This window comes from Balaenoptera borealis, assembly GCF_965194805.1.
Source record: "Balaenoptera borealis genome assembly, chromosome: 11".
In the NCBI taxonomy this organism is placed as follows: Eukaryota; Metazoa; Chordata; class Mammalia; order Artiodactyla; family Balaenopteridae; genus Balaenoptera; species Balaenoptera borealis.
Window position 1 is genome coordinate 5,615,531 of NC_138868.1, and position 14,799 is coordinate 5,630,329.

Consider the following 14,799-nt stretch of genomic DNA (forward strand, 5'->3'; position numbering starts at 1 on the left):
TTGAGTCACTGGGCCAGAAGGATAGGAACTGATCCATTCTTGGCATCTGAACCTGGAGGCAGGTCTCCTAGTTTGACAGTTCTGTTAAGAGAGTCACCTCCAAAGATAGCCAATTATCCTGACTTAAGAGGCAAAACAGAACTGAGTAATGATTTTCTGTCAGTTTACACTAATGCAACCAAAGCTGTCTGCCTCTAGTTGTTCTTTTTCTTCCAGGAACAGTAATGGTTAGCCAGCAAAATGTTTCAGCAGCCTGAAGAATAATGTCTTACCTTATCCCTTTTCGGCCACTGTACAATAGGGACTCCAGTGAGGGCTAACTTGGGATCACTGTTGGCAAGCTCCTCCAGCAAAATCTAAGGGTAAGATAGGAGAGAAGAGGGGAAAAAAGGACACAGTGAACAAAGAGCCAACCACTCCTAACAGCATCCAGACTTAGCCTCAGTCCCCCTAAGCACCAAGGTGAAGGGCAGGCTGGCAACTGTCTACATTTTCCCTTCATATAGAGAGAGACTCACTGCAAAACAAATCGAAGATGGAAAAGAACTCAAACGAGTGCAGTACTATCAAGACTTAAAATTTACTTTTGTTTCCAACCCCATACTTGTGTACTTACTGTAACCCCTTACGCTACCGCTGCGAAAAGTGTTGTCACACAGTTCTATATATGACAGTAAAACTTTACCTCACCCCATTACTCTTCTACACCAGTTAACGAGTATTATCATGTATTTAAATATTGCCTTCATTTTGCAGATGTTATTGGCAAAGTGGCAAAAAAAAAGGATTGGCTAATACTGAATTAATAATATGAACAGCAGGGTCTTAATGTCTTGATTCAACCCCGGGCTCTGTTCTTCTAAGGCTGATTACAGAAATCTCAATCTCAAATCTCTCTCTCTCTCTCTCTCTCTCTCACACACACACACACACACACACACACACACACACACACACACACACACGAGTTATTTGCTTTTATTCCCATAAAGGGGGGCAGGAACAACCTTAGGGGCAATAGTTCCCATGACTTTAGCCAATCTAGTTTGAATGACTTCAGGTACAATTCTACAGTAAGAAACTGCCACTCAAGTGAGTCACACTGGTTGAGTGTTATTTTGAAACAAATCTTTTATGTTTTAGACAGAAATTTCTGAGTCCCAAACCTTCTAGCAGAACGAACAAAATCCCTCCTCATCTGACCGCATGAGCCCTAAAGCAATGGCAACTGCAAAAAAAACACAAATCCAGAAGACAAGTTACACAATTTCTTTCTGGTTGCTTTAGGTGTATACAGGATATTAACTGTTCAGGGAAAAGTAAACTTTGATCCTGGACAGGCCAGCATGCCTGGGCCATTTTTAATAATAATTCTCATAATCCTGTGGGGTCTGTGCCTAGAGACCAGGACTTTTTGAAGCATGAGGCATTTCTCTACCAAGTTTTTTCATCCTTAACCTAAGGATCATGCTCCAAATCCAGAGTTGGGACTCAGAAAGACCCTTTAACTCATACCCATGAAGCTCCTCCACGATGATCCCCTTTGCCAAATCTCCAGATGCCTCTCACACTCCCCCAAACTGATTTCATTTGCAGACGTTTTATTTACTTCGAGTTGCTATGGCACCCTGTTCTGGAGCCTCCTCTTAGCACCACACTGCGTGGGGGTGAAGAGGCGGGGTGCAGTGCCACGTGGGACCAGGCTCTGGTACGGGCTCCTAATCTCCCCAGGGTGAAAAACTCAGGTCCATTCAAAATGTGTGCTAGGGAGTGCACGGCTCCCCTCCCCCGCTTCGCACTGCCGAGGAGGAGGACTCTGCCCATTTCCTCTGCCTGCAAGCACTGAGCTGTCCACAAACAGGGACTTTCCACTCTCAGCAGAACAGACTACACAGAAAGATCCGCAATTGTTTAAGAGTAGAAAAGGAACCTAACTATTCACCAAAAGCAGTCTACCTGCAAGACTTCTGTGGGGGACAGGGAAGGGTAGGTGGAGGAACTGTGTCTGTGTTGGGGTGCGGGGCGGGTGGAAGGGGGCAGCTGTTCACACATACACGACTCAGTTACTAGGGTCTGTGTGGGTGTGGAGGGAAATGCAGATTTCCTTCCAAGCCTTATTTCACCGGGGCCATACGACCAAGCACGTCCTGCCTTCATCAAAAAAGGCAGACTCCAGCTGAGGCCCTTCAAGAAACCATATAAAGAAGCCACCACCCTTCACCAGAGGGGGTTTGGGACAGGGAGCGGGGGTGGAGTGCGGAAAGGCTGACGCCTATCTAGGCTCCTGGCATTCGAGAGAATGTTCAAGCACAAGCCCACACCCGACACAGCCCAGGAAGGGGAAGAGAACCGCGGGCGCCTAAGTAGAGAAGGGGAAAAGATTCCCAAAAGCCAAACGACCCAATTTGAAAGCACATCCCACCAGGAGAGGGAACAAGTGCAGTGACGGCACAACCAACACCTAAGCATTGTCCCGGACTCGCTCGGCAGGCAGTTCTTCTGCCTCTTCACCGAGACAAAGTCCCTACAGTTACATACACCCCGAACCAGAAAGGGTTTGCCGCCCGCCTGCCTGACCTTGCGTTTCTCGTCGCTCTGGAGCTGCCGAGGCTCTTGGTTGAAGTTTCCCCAGCGTCTTTGTTTTGCTTTCTGTATTGGAAGTTGTGCTGAAGGACTTAGGTTTTCTGCCTCTAGGAAAAATCCCAATTTACTTGAAAATTCTGAAATCTCCCAGAGCAGCTAAGGCAGGACAGTCGGGCTAACCCCTTCAGGTTACCCAGAGGGAGCGGCGTGCAGTGCTCTCAGCTCCTTCTCGAGCCCTTCAGCTCAGCCGCGGCTTCCTGTGACTGCGAACAATGCTGCTGCGTCACCCACATGCAGCTCCCAGAAATGCTTTGCAACGGAAGATGGCAGGAGGGGAGCCGAGCTCGAGTGAGTGAGCCAGCAGAGGGCCCAGCGTCCTGCGGCAGAGTCAGGAGGGGGTGTGCTGGGCAGGCGCTCTCTGCCCTGCGATTGGAGGAGAGCCTGCCGGGGAGGTGAGCCGGCCACGCCCCGCCTTCTCCCTCCCACCATCACCACAAGAGGAGAACCCAGGGCCGGCCCCCAGGGCTCTGGCTGGCTGACTTCGGAAGGCGCCAGCAAAGGCAAGGCTTTAACCCATTCCAAGTCTGGTCCCGCGTTTGTCCTTGCCTCGGTCCACACCCTTCCCCTCAGGGTCACCTCTTATGGTCACGGCTGGTGCTCTCACTGGCTGCACACACCGATCTCTCCCCACTCTCAGGCAGACAGCGAGTCGCCCGAAGTTCAGCCTCTGCAGCTGAGCCAGGCCCCGGAGCTGAGCTCCTCTGGAGTTACCTTCACTCCCTGAACAACCGGCCTGCTTCACCTGCCCCTCCCCCAGCCCAGAATCCAGAACCAGCACACGTTCCCAGAAAAACCTTCAGAATGACACATTTCAACCAATACTGAGGTATTCAATACAGTACGTCTGTTTAATATCAGCTACTTCCACAACAGATCCCGGTCTCTGCTCACCACCCGGGGAGCCTCCCACAGCGAGAGAACCGCCTGGGCAGCTCTGCTGGCAGTTCCCTCGTGACCAAGTCAGACCAGCTGAGGCTCAATCTCAGGTCAAGGAGCTTTACTCTCCTACCTCGGAACCAGGCACAGGGAACCAGGGGAAGCGCAGCTGCCAACTCCACACCTGCCAGTCTCCTGGGACCCTGCCCCTTGGACTACCCCGCCCTCAGGACACCAGCCCTCCCGCACATCTCCTATGCCTATGCCAGTCGTCTGTTCTGCCTGCCTCTATATTCCCTGGATGAAGCAGTCAGCCTCACATCCTGTCAGACACCTTCATGCCACTTCTGACAGCCACTCGAGTGACACGTGTCACCCACTCTCCACGCACCGATCCATGGTCAGGGTTAAGCTCAGACGGAATGAGCACTCTCTCAGGCTACAGTGTCCCATATATTGGGGCCAGATTTATGTAATTTTTAGACTCTAATAAATGTAACTTGGCTTTTTTGGAAATGACAGAAGCTGCTTTGAAATAAACATCTCAGGCCACTGAGAACCTAGCTCTTAACCACTGGAAACATGCTTATTTATTCTAGCTTATTCCAGGACAGCTGTTTCAGTGAGTTTCTGGTGCAGTCAATGGCCTAATAGGCTCTCTGGGGCCTGGGGCTTTTGGATGCCGGGCACTGCATATTTTAATTTTTACAGTAGTTTACCAAGGAAAAGGAGGGACTTTCGTGCTCTTCTGTGGAGCTCTTCCTGGAAATGTTTGAATGGTCATTCTAATCCTAAACCTCATTTGCACTTTATCTTAAGACTCAGAGACCCTGTGTAATTAGTCTTAATCAGTGGACTGCCTGGGAAGTCCCTAGCCTATTATGTTAGAAAAACCTTCCTTAACAGTGTGAGAGGTCTTCTTGGAAAATGCCTGTTTTGGTCTTAGTGTTATCTAACCTAGAGGGATGATGAAGTATGCACAAATACTTGAGAAACAAGTTACTCCAAAACAAAACAAAACACAAGTTCAAGTTGTAGCAAGCAGAAATTCTAAAGGCCACCGGAAAAGGACAAAAACCAGACAGGGCACTAGGAAACTCACTCCCGGTAAGTTTTCAAATCACACATTAAATAAGACCTAATTTTTTTCTCCTATTAATTCAGAATAAAAGATAGGCAACAAAGATGAGAATAAGAATATAACGTTATATAATACAGGAATATAATGAAAATATTTTTAAAGAATTGTATCTATTTTAACCTAACCTATATGCCTTAGAGCTGAGTTAAATTATTTAAAACTTTTTAGTCAGTAAGACTATGTGAATTATTACAAATATCTTGTCAGTAAAAATTGCAAATGAAGTTTTATTTATACAAGTTCTTTTTTTTCCTCCTCATCTGGCTTAATGGACTAAGTTCTAATTACACTGGGTCCTCTATCAGCTCTTCTCTTTATTAGTGGCAGAATCACTCCCAAAGTGTCAGATGAAGGAAATTTCTGATTAGTGTTTCTGTATTTATTCACAACCGTAACTCTCTGCTTCAGTCCCATCATACTCCTGGGATGGAGCTTAGTGTAAATTTTTATATCACAGTTACAAAATAAAATGTTAGAATCTTAGATCAGAGCAGCAGTAGCCAATTGTACCACAAAGAAAAAATTTCAAATTTATAAATTGAGAGCTTTCATCATTTAGATGATGTTGTAGTAATCAATCTGTATCATCTAACAGGAAAGTTTATTAACTGGTAAATTAAAAAGACTGGCACCTCTTTCCCTTAGAACAGAATCGACCACCTGTAAACCTAGAAGGCACTTACTTTCTTAGCCCACTTAAAATGCCTGCTCCACCACTGGACTGTAAGCCCCCTGAGGGTTTGGTCCACAGTATGTTCGCATATTTATACCAACTCTAAGCCTGGTTCCTGGCAGAGAGTAGGCAAGCATTATTCACATTAGTGGAATAAGTGAATTTCATAGATTTGTAACAGTTAATTTTTTTCTGTAATAATGATACTGTTTATTAAGTACTTTACTAACATTATCATTAATTTTCACAACATCCCCACTGAGGTAGATGTTATTTTACAGAGGAGAAAACATGCTTTTATAGATCTAGTATCCTGCCCAAAAGTCACATGTTTGCCAAGCTTATCAAAATGTTTTAGAGAAAATAGGAAAGTAGACAAATATTCAATAACCCTGAAATTGTTTCATTAAGTGAGCTGGGCAGCCAAATGTATTGATATATTAAAAGCTTCTTTATATATATATATATATATATATATACACACACACACACACACACACACACACACACACACACACATTAAGAGCTCCTTTATTACCAAAATAAACACAAACAGAACAGTAAAGTCTGATTAAAACTTCAGTCTTCCAGCCGACTCCCACCATCTTGCTATGACGCACTGTCAGCAGCTGATAGGCCCCCCTCCAGCCCCGCTGTAATGCACATACAAACAAAGACACTTTTTCTTACATTAATGGGATTGCACTATACATACTGCTCCAGGTCCTGCCTCTTTATTCAACATTTCTCAAGGACATGGCCTCTCAATTTTAGATTAGGAGCCAAGGTTACTCACACCCCTCCCAAATAGGACTTTACACATGCTCATTACTTTCCCCTGAACTCTGCCAATAAATCAACACTTTTTAATGCCTCATTTTTCATCTAATTCCCTTCAAACTCTATCCTCTATGATCTTTCTTCAACACTGTAGAACATTTTAGAATCTTCAAAGCCCTTTTACCACATCAGTAAAATTGACTTTTCTCCCAGGGAATAGGTAATTACGGATGTCTCGAGATATCCACCAATTGTCCTCTCATCTCTTCTCCTAGTTATTTGTGAGAGTCATATAGGCTACAACAAGAAACAATCCCTCTCTCTGCAGGAAGGGTAAACTCTGGGCTTGCTTTTGTCCTTTGCTGCAGTGTAGCCTTCTGTGCTACCACAGCACCAAGTTCTCTAGCACTGCAGTCTCCAGCTGTGCAGTGATTCGGCACCCACCCAATCCAATGCTTTTTTTTCTTTTTGGTGATGCTTAGATTCTTGAAGTATTTAAGCCATAAACTCAGTGTTATCTAAAGCTCAGATTAAATATAACTGGTCAAATGTAGGAATAATCCATTTGATCTTAAGTGAAACTACCTGCAGAACTGGGTTCTAAATCTTTTGTCTTCTGTTGTCAGCTACATTTTGACTATGGTATTGGGTAAACAAGAGAAGGAAGAATTCAAACACTGTCAGTCTATGCAGTCATCCTACTGGGCCACTCGTTCCTCATGCTCTGGTCTCTATGCCACTCTGTCTTAGTGAGCAATGGCAGCCATATTTTCCATGATTCCTGATAAACAGGAAGCTCTCTCTAGACACTTTTCACAGTGTTAACAGTTCTCTTTAGATGGCTCTTCTTAACTCATTCCCTTTCTTGCTGCCTCCTTTTACTCTGCTTAATATTTGACACAAATCTTTCTACATTTTCCCCTACCACTCTGCCTCTGCAAATATCCTTATTCAACTACATTAGTTAAGGGTGTTTATTTCTATCATGACATTGGACCTGTACAACTGGTTAGTGAATTATAATATGACTTCCTACAACTGAATTCAATGAAATCAAATCCATCTATAGACATCCTTTAGGATTAAAAAGATATTTTTCAAAAAAAAAAAAAAAAAAGATATTTTTCTTTTTCATGAATTAAGAGATACAGATTCCCCAGGCCACAAGAACGTTAGTGAGAGATAAACTTACAAATCTTTCTTCTTAGGGTTCCTAAAGGCAATTATACAAGTTAATAAGTCGACAAAGTCACGATTTAATGTTTCCTACATGCATCCATGATGGAATAGCTACATGAAAAAAGAAACTTCTGGGGAGTTCCCTGGTGGCCTAGTGGTTAGGATTCCAGGCTTCCACTGCCGTGACCTGGGGTCAATCCCTGGTCAGGGAACTGAGATCGTGCAAGCCGCGCGGCGCGGCCAAAAAAAGGAGAAACTTCTGCAGAAAAAAAGATGATGTTACACTCAAAGTCTCAGGGAAACATAATTATATATGTCCCATCACAATGGAAAAGAAAAAATGTAAGTGCCCTTTGTTCACTCAGGGGTGGGAAGTGAGTTTGGGAACTGGTTTGTGAGTCTGGAAAAGTAGGCTAAGTTTGTTTTGCTGCACATTAATCATTACAGATATAGGACCACACCCACCTGGAACTTTGTTATTTCCTCCCATAAATACAAGCCACAATGATAACTACCTGCCTTGTCTAGAACAGCTTTATAAAACCAAACTATAAAACCAACTGTCCAGCTTCTATCACTATGGAGAGGACCAACCTCACTAGGGTACCACCCCTTTTAGTCTCTTAAAGTTTTTACCATTTCACTGATGCATAAACAGTAAGATATAATTAAAATGTCAATCGAAGAAAGAAAAAATTAAAAAAATTAAAAGTCTAGGTCCTATCCCAGTCTTTGGAATTCTTTCCTGAGGTATCTGGCAGAAGGTAGGGAGCACCTCAGCTGGTTGGTTAGTGGTGGCCAAGGGAAAACTTGAATCAGGAATCAGGAATGGAAAAGATGTACTATGAGATATTTCGCCCATCTTCCTTAAGGTCACTAAAATTATTCCTTATAAATTCTTCTGTGGCTTAAAACAATCTATATGACAGGTTTGAAAAACAACACTTACTACAAACGGTGAACTAGCTTTCTAATACACATACCCATGCCCTGCGTCCAAGACATAATTCCAAACAGTGATTTAAAGACTTTTTGGTGTTCATATTAAAGGTTACTTTTGTGTGTGTGTGTGTGTGTGTGTGTGTGTGTGTGTGTGTGTGGCCGCACCGGGTGGCATGTGGGTTCTAAGTTCTCTGACGAGGGATCGAACCCATGTCCCCCTGCAGTGGCAGCGTGGAGTCTTAACCACTAGACCACCAGGGAAGTCCCCAATGTTTATGTATAACGAAAGATTTAATAGAACTCTCTCCAGTTCAGACAGCTCAAATCTGGATTCCTTAAAAATAAGCTCATTTCTTTGAGACCAATACATGAGGGGTGGGCTGGGCTTTGAAGATTACTAATGCTTGGAGACTTATTGAGAAAGAAGAAAAATATACAACAAGAAGAAACTTGATATAGCAATAGGATGAATTATGTTTAAAATGACACTTTTCTCAAAAGTTGCCCCAATGTATTTAAGTCTTAATACTAGATAAATTTGAAGCTAAATATGTTAAACATGCTCAACATAACCCAACATTTCTATTTCTTTCCTCTAAATCTGCTTGCGGTAAGACTGCTAGAGATTGTTATTGGCCACTTTTGTTCTGCAATAGGCCTCTTTATCTTAGTGTAACTTAAGTTCAAAGTAACATTTCTTAATACAAACATTTTCTCGGGCTCTTCTTTTTTTTAGGGTCAGCCTGAAATCAGCATTTTTAGGACTAGATTTAAGTCCTAACTGAACATACAAATGTTAGTATTTTCGTAACAGGGAACTACCTCATTCTAGGAACTGAAACACTGCACAGCCCAAACACACACACACACACACACACACACACACACACACACACACACACACAATTAACTTCTTTCTCGCTGAACCAAGACTACCCAAAACTCCCAAATTTTCTCTCAGAATCCAGAAACTGAATGCCCTAGCCAGATCAATAGCTGTCATGCAAAATAACCAACCCTTACCTTTACATCAGCAATGAGAGCATCTTCGTCTTCTATCCCTGTAGGGACACATTTCTTGTGCAGTGGCAGAGACTCCAATTTATCTACAAGGCAACGAAGGCCTTCAAGCTCAAAATGGGTCAGATGCACCTGTCGGTCCTTTCTGGGGCTACACTGGGGATCCCATACTTGGCCATTGTGGGAGCCCCGGCTAGAGTCAGAGGATGAGTCCCCAGACAAAGTTTTCTTCAGACTTGGAAGACTTCGGCAGGTTTTGCCCAGTCCATCATAATCCAGGTTAACCCCATTGGCTACAGGGCTAGTGAGGACAGAACGCCTGCTGCTCAAGCGCCGGGGTTCTCGATCTACTGCTTCCTCATCCCCATTTCCAGACTCCAACCCATTTAACTCCAAATCTGCCAGTATGAAGAGAAAATGCAGTAAGAACATGACACATGGCCATGTGATCAACAAGAGAAATAGGTAGCATGGGAGGGGCCCTGAGGTTATAAATGACAAAGCTGTCACATTTTAAAAATGGTCTTCCCTATTCCAACCCATTTGTCCACTGTTGAAAACCATTTACAGGTAAAAATAGGATCCTGAGCTAGCAGGACAACTGAGGTAACAGTCAACTAGATTTTTAAAAGATTGGGAAGGGTGCAGTCTTTAAACTGTGTGCTAGAAATAAGTTACCTATGAAAACAGCTGTAAATTAGTTTCAAGTTCAAACTTAATTTGGCTATTATGGGATTTCATTATCTTTTAAAAAAATAGTATGAAGCATATTTAAAAAGTAGTTTTGTTCAAAGTTTTCACCATAAAATTAAGCTTTGGAATTGAAATCTTAGCAACATGGCTAATAAAACAAAGTGAATATTTTTTAAAAGAAAGATTTTGATAATCAAAACAAAGTGAAAATAAAAGTTTTAATGAAAGAAGAATTTTAAAATGTTAACTGATCTTTTATTATGAAAATAACACATGTTGACTATTAATAATTTTTTAGAAAATACAGGAAGGTGCAAAGAAGTAAATAAGTCAGCCCATATCTCTCCACCCTTGGATAACAACTCAGTGTGATGTATCTTCTTTCCATCTTTTCCTATACATATGTGTATGACTAAGACTTGATGTATTTTTTTTTTTTGTAAACCTTATAATTTTATTTATTTATTTATTTATTTTTGGCTGCGTTGGGTCTTCATTGCTGCGTGCGGGTTTTTCTCTAGTTGTGGCAAGCGGGGGCTGCTCTTCGTTGCGGTGCGTGGGCGTCTCATTGCAGTGGCTTCTCTTGTTGCCGAGCACGGCTCTAGGGGCGCAGGCTTCAGTAGTTGTGGCACCTGGGCTCAGTAGTTGTGGCTCGTGGGCTCTAGAGCGCAGGCTCGGTAGTTGTGGCGCACGGGCTTAGTTGTTCTGTGGCATGTGGGATCTTCCCGGACCAGGGCTCGAACCCGTGTCCCCTGCACTGGCAGGCGGATTCTTAACCACTGTGCCACCAGGGAAGCCCGACTTGATGTATTTTTAAACAAAATTAGGATCATGCTGTATGTACAATTCTGTATCCTGCTTTCATGTATTGGTGAGCATGTTTCCGAAATGCTAAGGCAAAAAGTATCTTGCTTGGATTGAAGACTCTCCATTAAATATATGACCACAGGATACTACAGTGTTGGCTCCTCTTTATTTTTAAGGCATGGAATAGCCTAAAAATGTATAACTGAAACTATCTTGACATCCAATAAAATATTTCTCTTGATAGAAGTTGGGGAAACATTAAAGCACAGATGTTAAGAAAATACATTTTAGAATCTTACCAACATGGTTTAAGCTGTAGCTTTCCCACTTATTAACTCTTAGATCATGAACAAGTTTTTTAATCTCCTTGAACCTTAATGTCCCCATTTGTAAAATATGCACAATAATACCTATACCTCACAGGTAATAATAATAACTTAATGTATATAAGCTGCTTAGTTTGGTGCCTGGAATATAGTAAGAGTAATTATGATGATACGATCCTAGTTTTTATTGTGCCAAAGACCATTCTTTATACAATAAAACATTTTAGACAACTGATTACTCTTTTTTTTTTGGCTGCGCTGTGTGGCTTGCAGGGTCTTAGTTCCCCCACCAGGGACTGAACCTGGGCCACGGCAGTGAACGTGCGGAGTCCTAATCACTGGACCACCAGGGAATTTCCAACTGATTACTTTCGTGAGGAGCTAAGTACTAACAACTCACACAAAGATGAGATCCAGAATATTTCATTTAGCCCTAGTAATTCACATCTGGGTAGGAGGATCAGCTGTAACCAGTGTTCAGCTTCAGTGAATGGATTTGGTACTTCTAAGTAGATAAGTAAAAAAGACAAACTATAAAAACAGAACTACTGGACTTCCCTGGTGGCGCAGTGGTTAAGAATCTGCCTGCTAATGCAGGGGACACGGGTTCGAGCCCTGGTCTGGGAAGATCCCACATGCTGCGGAGCAACTAAGCCTGTGTGCCACAACTACTGAGCCTGCGCTCTAGAGCCCGCAAGCCACAACTACTGAGCCCACGTGCCACAACTACTGAAGCCCGAGTGCCTAGAACCCGTGCTCCACAACAAGACAAGCCACCGCAATGAGAAGCCCGTGCACTGCAACGAAGAGTAGCCCCTGCTCGCCGCAACTAGAGAAAGCCTGCACGCAGCAGTGAAGACCCAACGCAGCCATAAATAAGTAAATTAATTAATTAATTAAAAACAAAGCAAAACAAAACTACTGAGCAACAGCCTACGGAATAGTCCCAGTCTCACCCTCAGTCCTGCAGAGTATCTTGAAAGTTCATGTAGGTGGAACACTTACCCATGCTAAGGGACTCTTTCTGAAATTCCTTAGTTAAGTGGGAACGGTTGGTTATGCAGTACACATAGCGCTCTAACACGTACCAACACATCTCATAGTAGAATGGATAGCGGAACTTATTTGGAACCTATACAGGAAAAAAATAATGAAAAAATCAAGCTGATAACAATTTTCAAGGAAAGAGAGTAACAAACAATCACTGCAATAATTAGCCCAGGAAAAACACTCTCCAGTTAACCTGTAAACCTAAGTTGTCATGTGGAGCAAGAACTTAAGTGGATCTGTCAACTTAGAAAATGTTGGTCTTGGGAAATAATCACTGAAGATAAAAGGTATTTGGAAAGACCATTTAGAACTATCAAGAAGCTGTCTTGTTGAGTGGGAAAGCATCAAAAACAAGTTTCGAGACAGAGAGTAAAATGTTAGTAAGACACAATATACTTAATTGAGAAAATTGTTTTAGGGTTCTTAGGATACAAAGGCATACCAACCACTCTTGCCTTTACTATGGTTTTACCCTGAACCAGAAGGCCATGAAACACAGAATATAATGGAAAATCAGGACACGAGATAAAGTTATATGTTTTTATTATGTCCTTATATATATGAAAGTATGATTAGAGATGCATTCTCAAGCTATATCTAGTCTAGGACATGAGACTGAGTACTTCCCCCACTATTAACTCTCAGCTTGCCTGTCTCATACATTGTAGTCTACCAAGATGGTGTGTCCACAAATCAGGTTACTACTCCACGTGGCCTAATCAGTTGCTATCTTTAGTCTTCTTTCCAATTCTCCCCAAAAGTAGCATGAAATTATTCCAGCTGAATTATAATAAAAATAATTGCCCTTTAGATCTACCATAGTCAAGGAAATGGCAAATCAGCATGGATCAACGAGTGAGGAAGATCAACCATGGGGACTATCCTAAATACAGGCATAACTCATTTTATTGTGCTTTTGCTTTACTGAGTTTTACAAATTAGAGGTTTGTAGCAACGCTGCACTGTCAAATGACGGTTAGCATTTTTTTAGCAATAAAGTATACTTTAATTAAGGTATCTACTTTTTTTTAAGACATAATGCTACTGTACACTAACAGACTACATATAATGTAAACATAACTTTTATATGCACTGGGAAACCAAAAAAATTCATGTGACAGTTTACTGCAATATTTGCTTTATTGCAGTGGTCTGGAACCAACTCTGCCATATCTCTGAGGTATGTCTGTATATTCTGCCCGCCTTCTTTTAGAGAGGCCATCTCTCAAAAGGATAAGGCAAACAATACTCTTAGGATTGTTTTGAATATGTAACTCCTGAAAATGTTCCCACCTCCTTTCAAAGCTCCATGTCAGGCAGTCTTCCCCAATCAAGGAGACCCAGATGGGAGTCCCTTTTCAAAACCCTTCACTAGGTCACAGGGCATCACTGTGGAATGAGGAGATCACTTTCCTCATTGCAAGGCAGGAGACACATGTACTTTTCATTAGCTTTAAAACGCAGAGGCTTCAGGCTCTGAATCTCGGTCTCTTATTGCCACTACATCTTTAACAACTATAAGAGGTTTATCCACCCTTATTTGAAAATCAAATTAATTTACTTCTGGTACAGTAGGAGGGAACACAAGAATTAATAGATACTTGATCCCCCCCAAATTAAACATAATATACTGGGCTTCTCTGCTCGCCTTTTAAGTCTTATTAACACTTTTCTGAAAGGTCTTTATTAAAAGTTCAGGACAACCCAAAATTCTAAAACCTCTGGGACTCTGTTGAGAGTGGAGTAATACTGACAGAAAATAAATAAATAAATAAAATATAAAATGGGCATTAAACTTTTGATTTTTCACTTGGAACTCAAGAGACTGTACTAATAATAGCCAAGACATCACACACCCAAACTGTGCCATTACATTTTACCTACGCTGCTAGACACCACAGAGCACAGCAACTTCTAAGACTGGGTTAGAATGTTTTTGGAAGAAAAAATTTTAATACTCATTATAAAATTACTGAGCCTTTAAGAGCTATCAATAGAATAATTACCAACAATCAAGTTCAAATAGTATATTTCTACACTGGCATGGCAAAAGTAACCAGAACATTGTCTTAAATTTACAACACTTTATATTTCTTTCCTAAAGCATTCTCTACACATTCTCTTTTAAGTTAAATTCTGTAAGTTTATAGAAGTTAGTAACATAATAAACATATGTCAAGTTGGTATTGGCAATGTAAAAGCTTGATGTAGAAAGTAAAAAAAAAAAAAAAAAAAAAGCTCTGTGTGTACATATGTAGAGGACCCAATGAAATGTTATAGAAACACGGAAGGGTTCCTATTTGGAATGAAAGAATTAAGCCCTTCTTAGGAAAAATGGAATAATATAGCAGTTAGATACTGAAATTTGACATTTTCTGATAAACAAAGTCCAGGAAAATTAGACAGATAAATCAACATCAGTTATTACCAGTTTAACTGTCTGAAGGAAATTTTTCATGCAGAGATAAGGTGCTCATTTTACCTACGCCATTGAATATATATTCTCCCTTTCTTCCCTCAAACTGAGCAAACAATTAAGCTATGGGTATAATAGCTATTTTTAGCCAAAAAAGGGAATGTTTTTAAAAAACATTTTCAGATTGAATCTTACAGCAGTGTAGGTGGTATTACCTCTTAGAATGATTTTGAGTTAAATAAGAGTATTTTAC

General features: G+C 41.6%; 1 protein-coding gene across 7 annotated transcripts in view; it reads right to left on the reverse strand.

Annotated features, from left to right (window-relative positions):
- KDM2A (lysine demethylase 2A) overlaps positions 1-14,799 on the reverse strand; it is a 105,275-nt gene that overhangs the window by 13,275 nt on the left and 77,201 nt on the right. For 6 of the 7 annotated variants that reach the window (XM_082340802.1, XM_082340805.1, XM_082340804.1 and 3 more), the window contains 3 exons: positions 12,086-12,212; positions 9,258-9,652; positions 273-356 (listed from right to left, as the gene is read on the reverse strand). In XM_082340802.1, coding sequence (XP_082196928.1) covers positions 273-356; positions 9,258-9,652; positions 12,086-12,212 — 606 coding nt within the window. The remainder of the gene's footprint in view (positions 1-272; positions 357-9,257; positions 9,653-12,085; positions 12,213-14,799) is intronic. The other variant, XM_082340806.1, reaches the window with a different exon arrangement.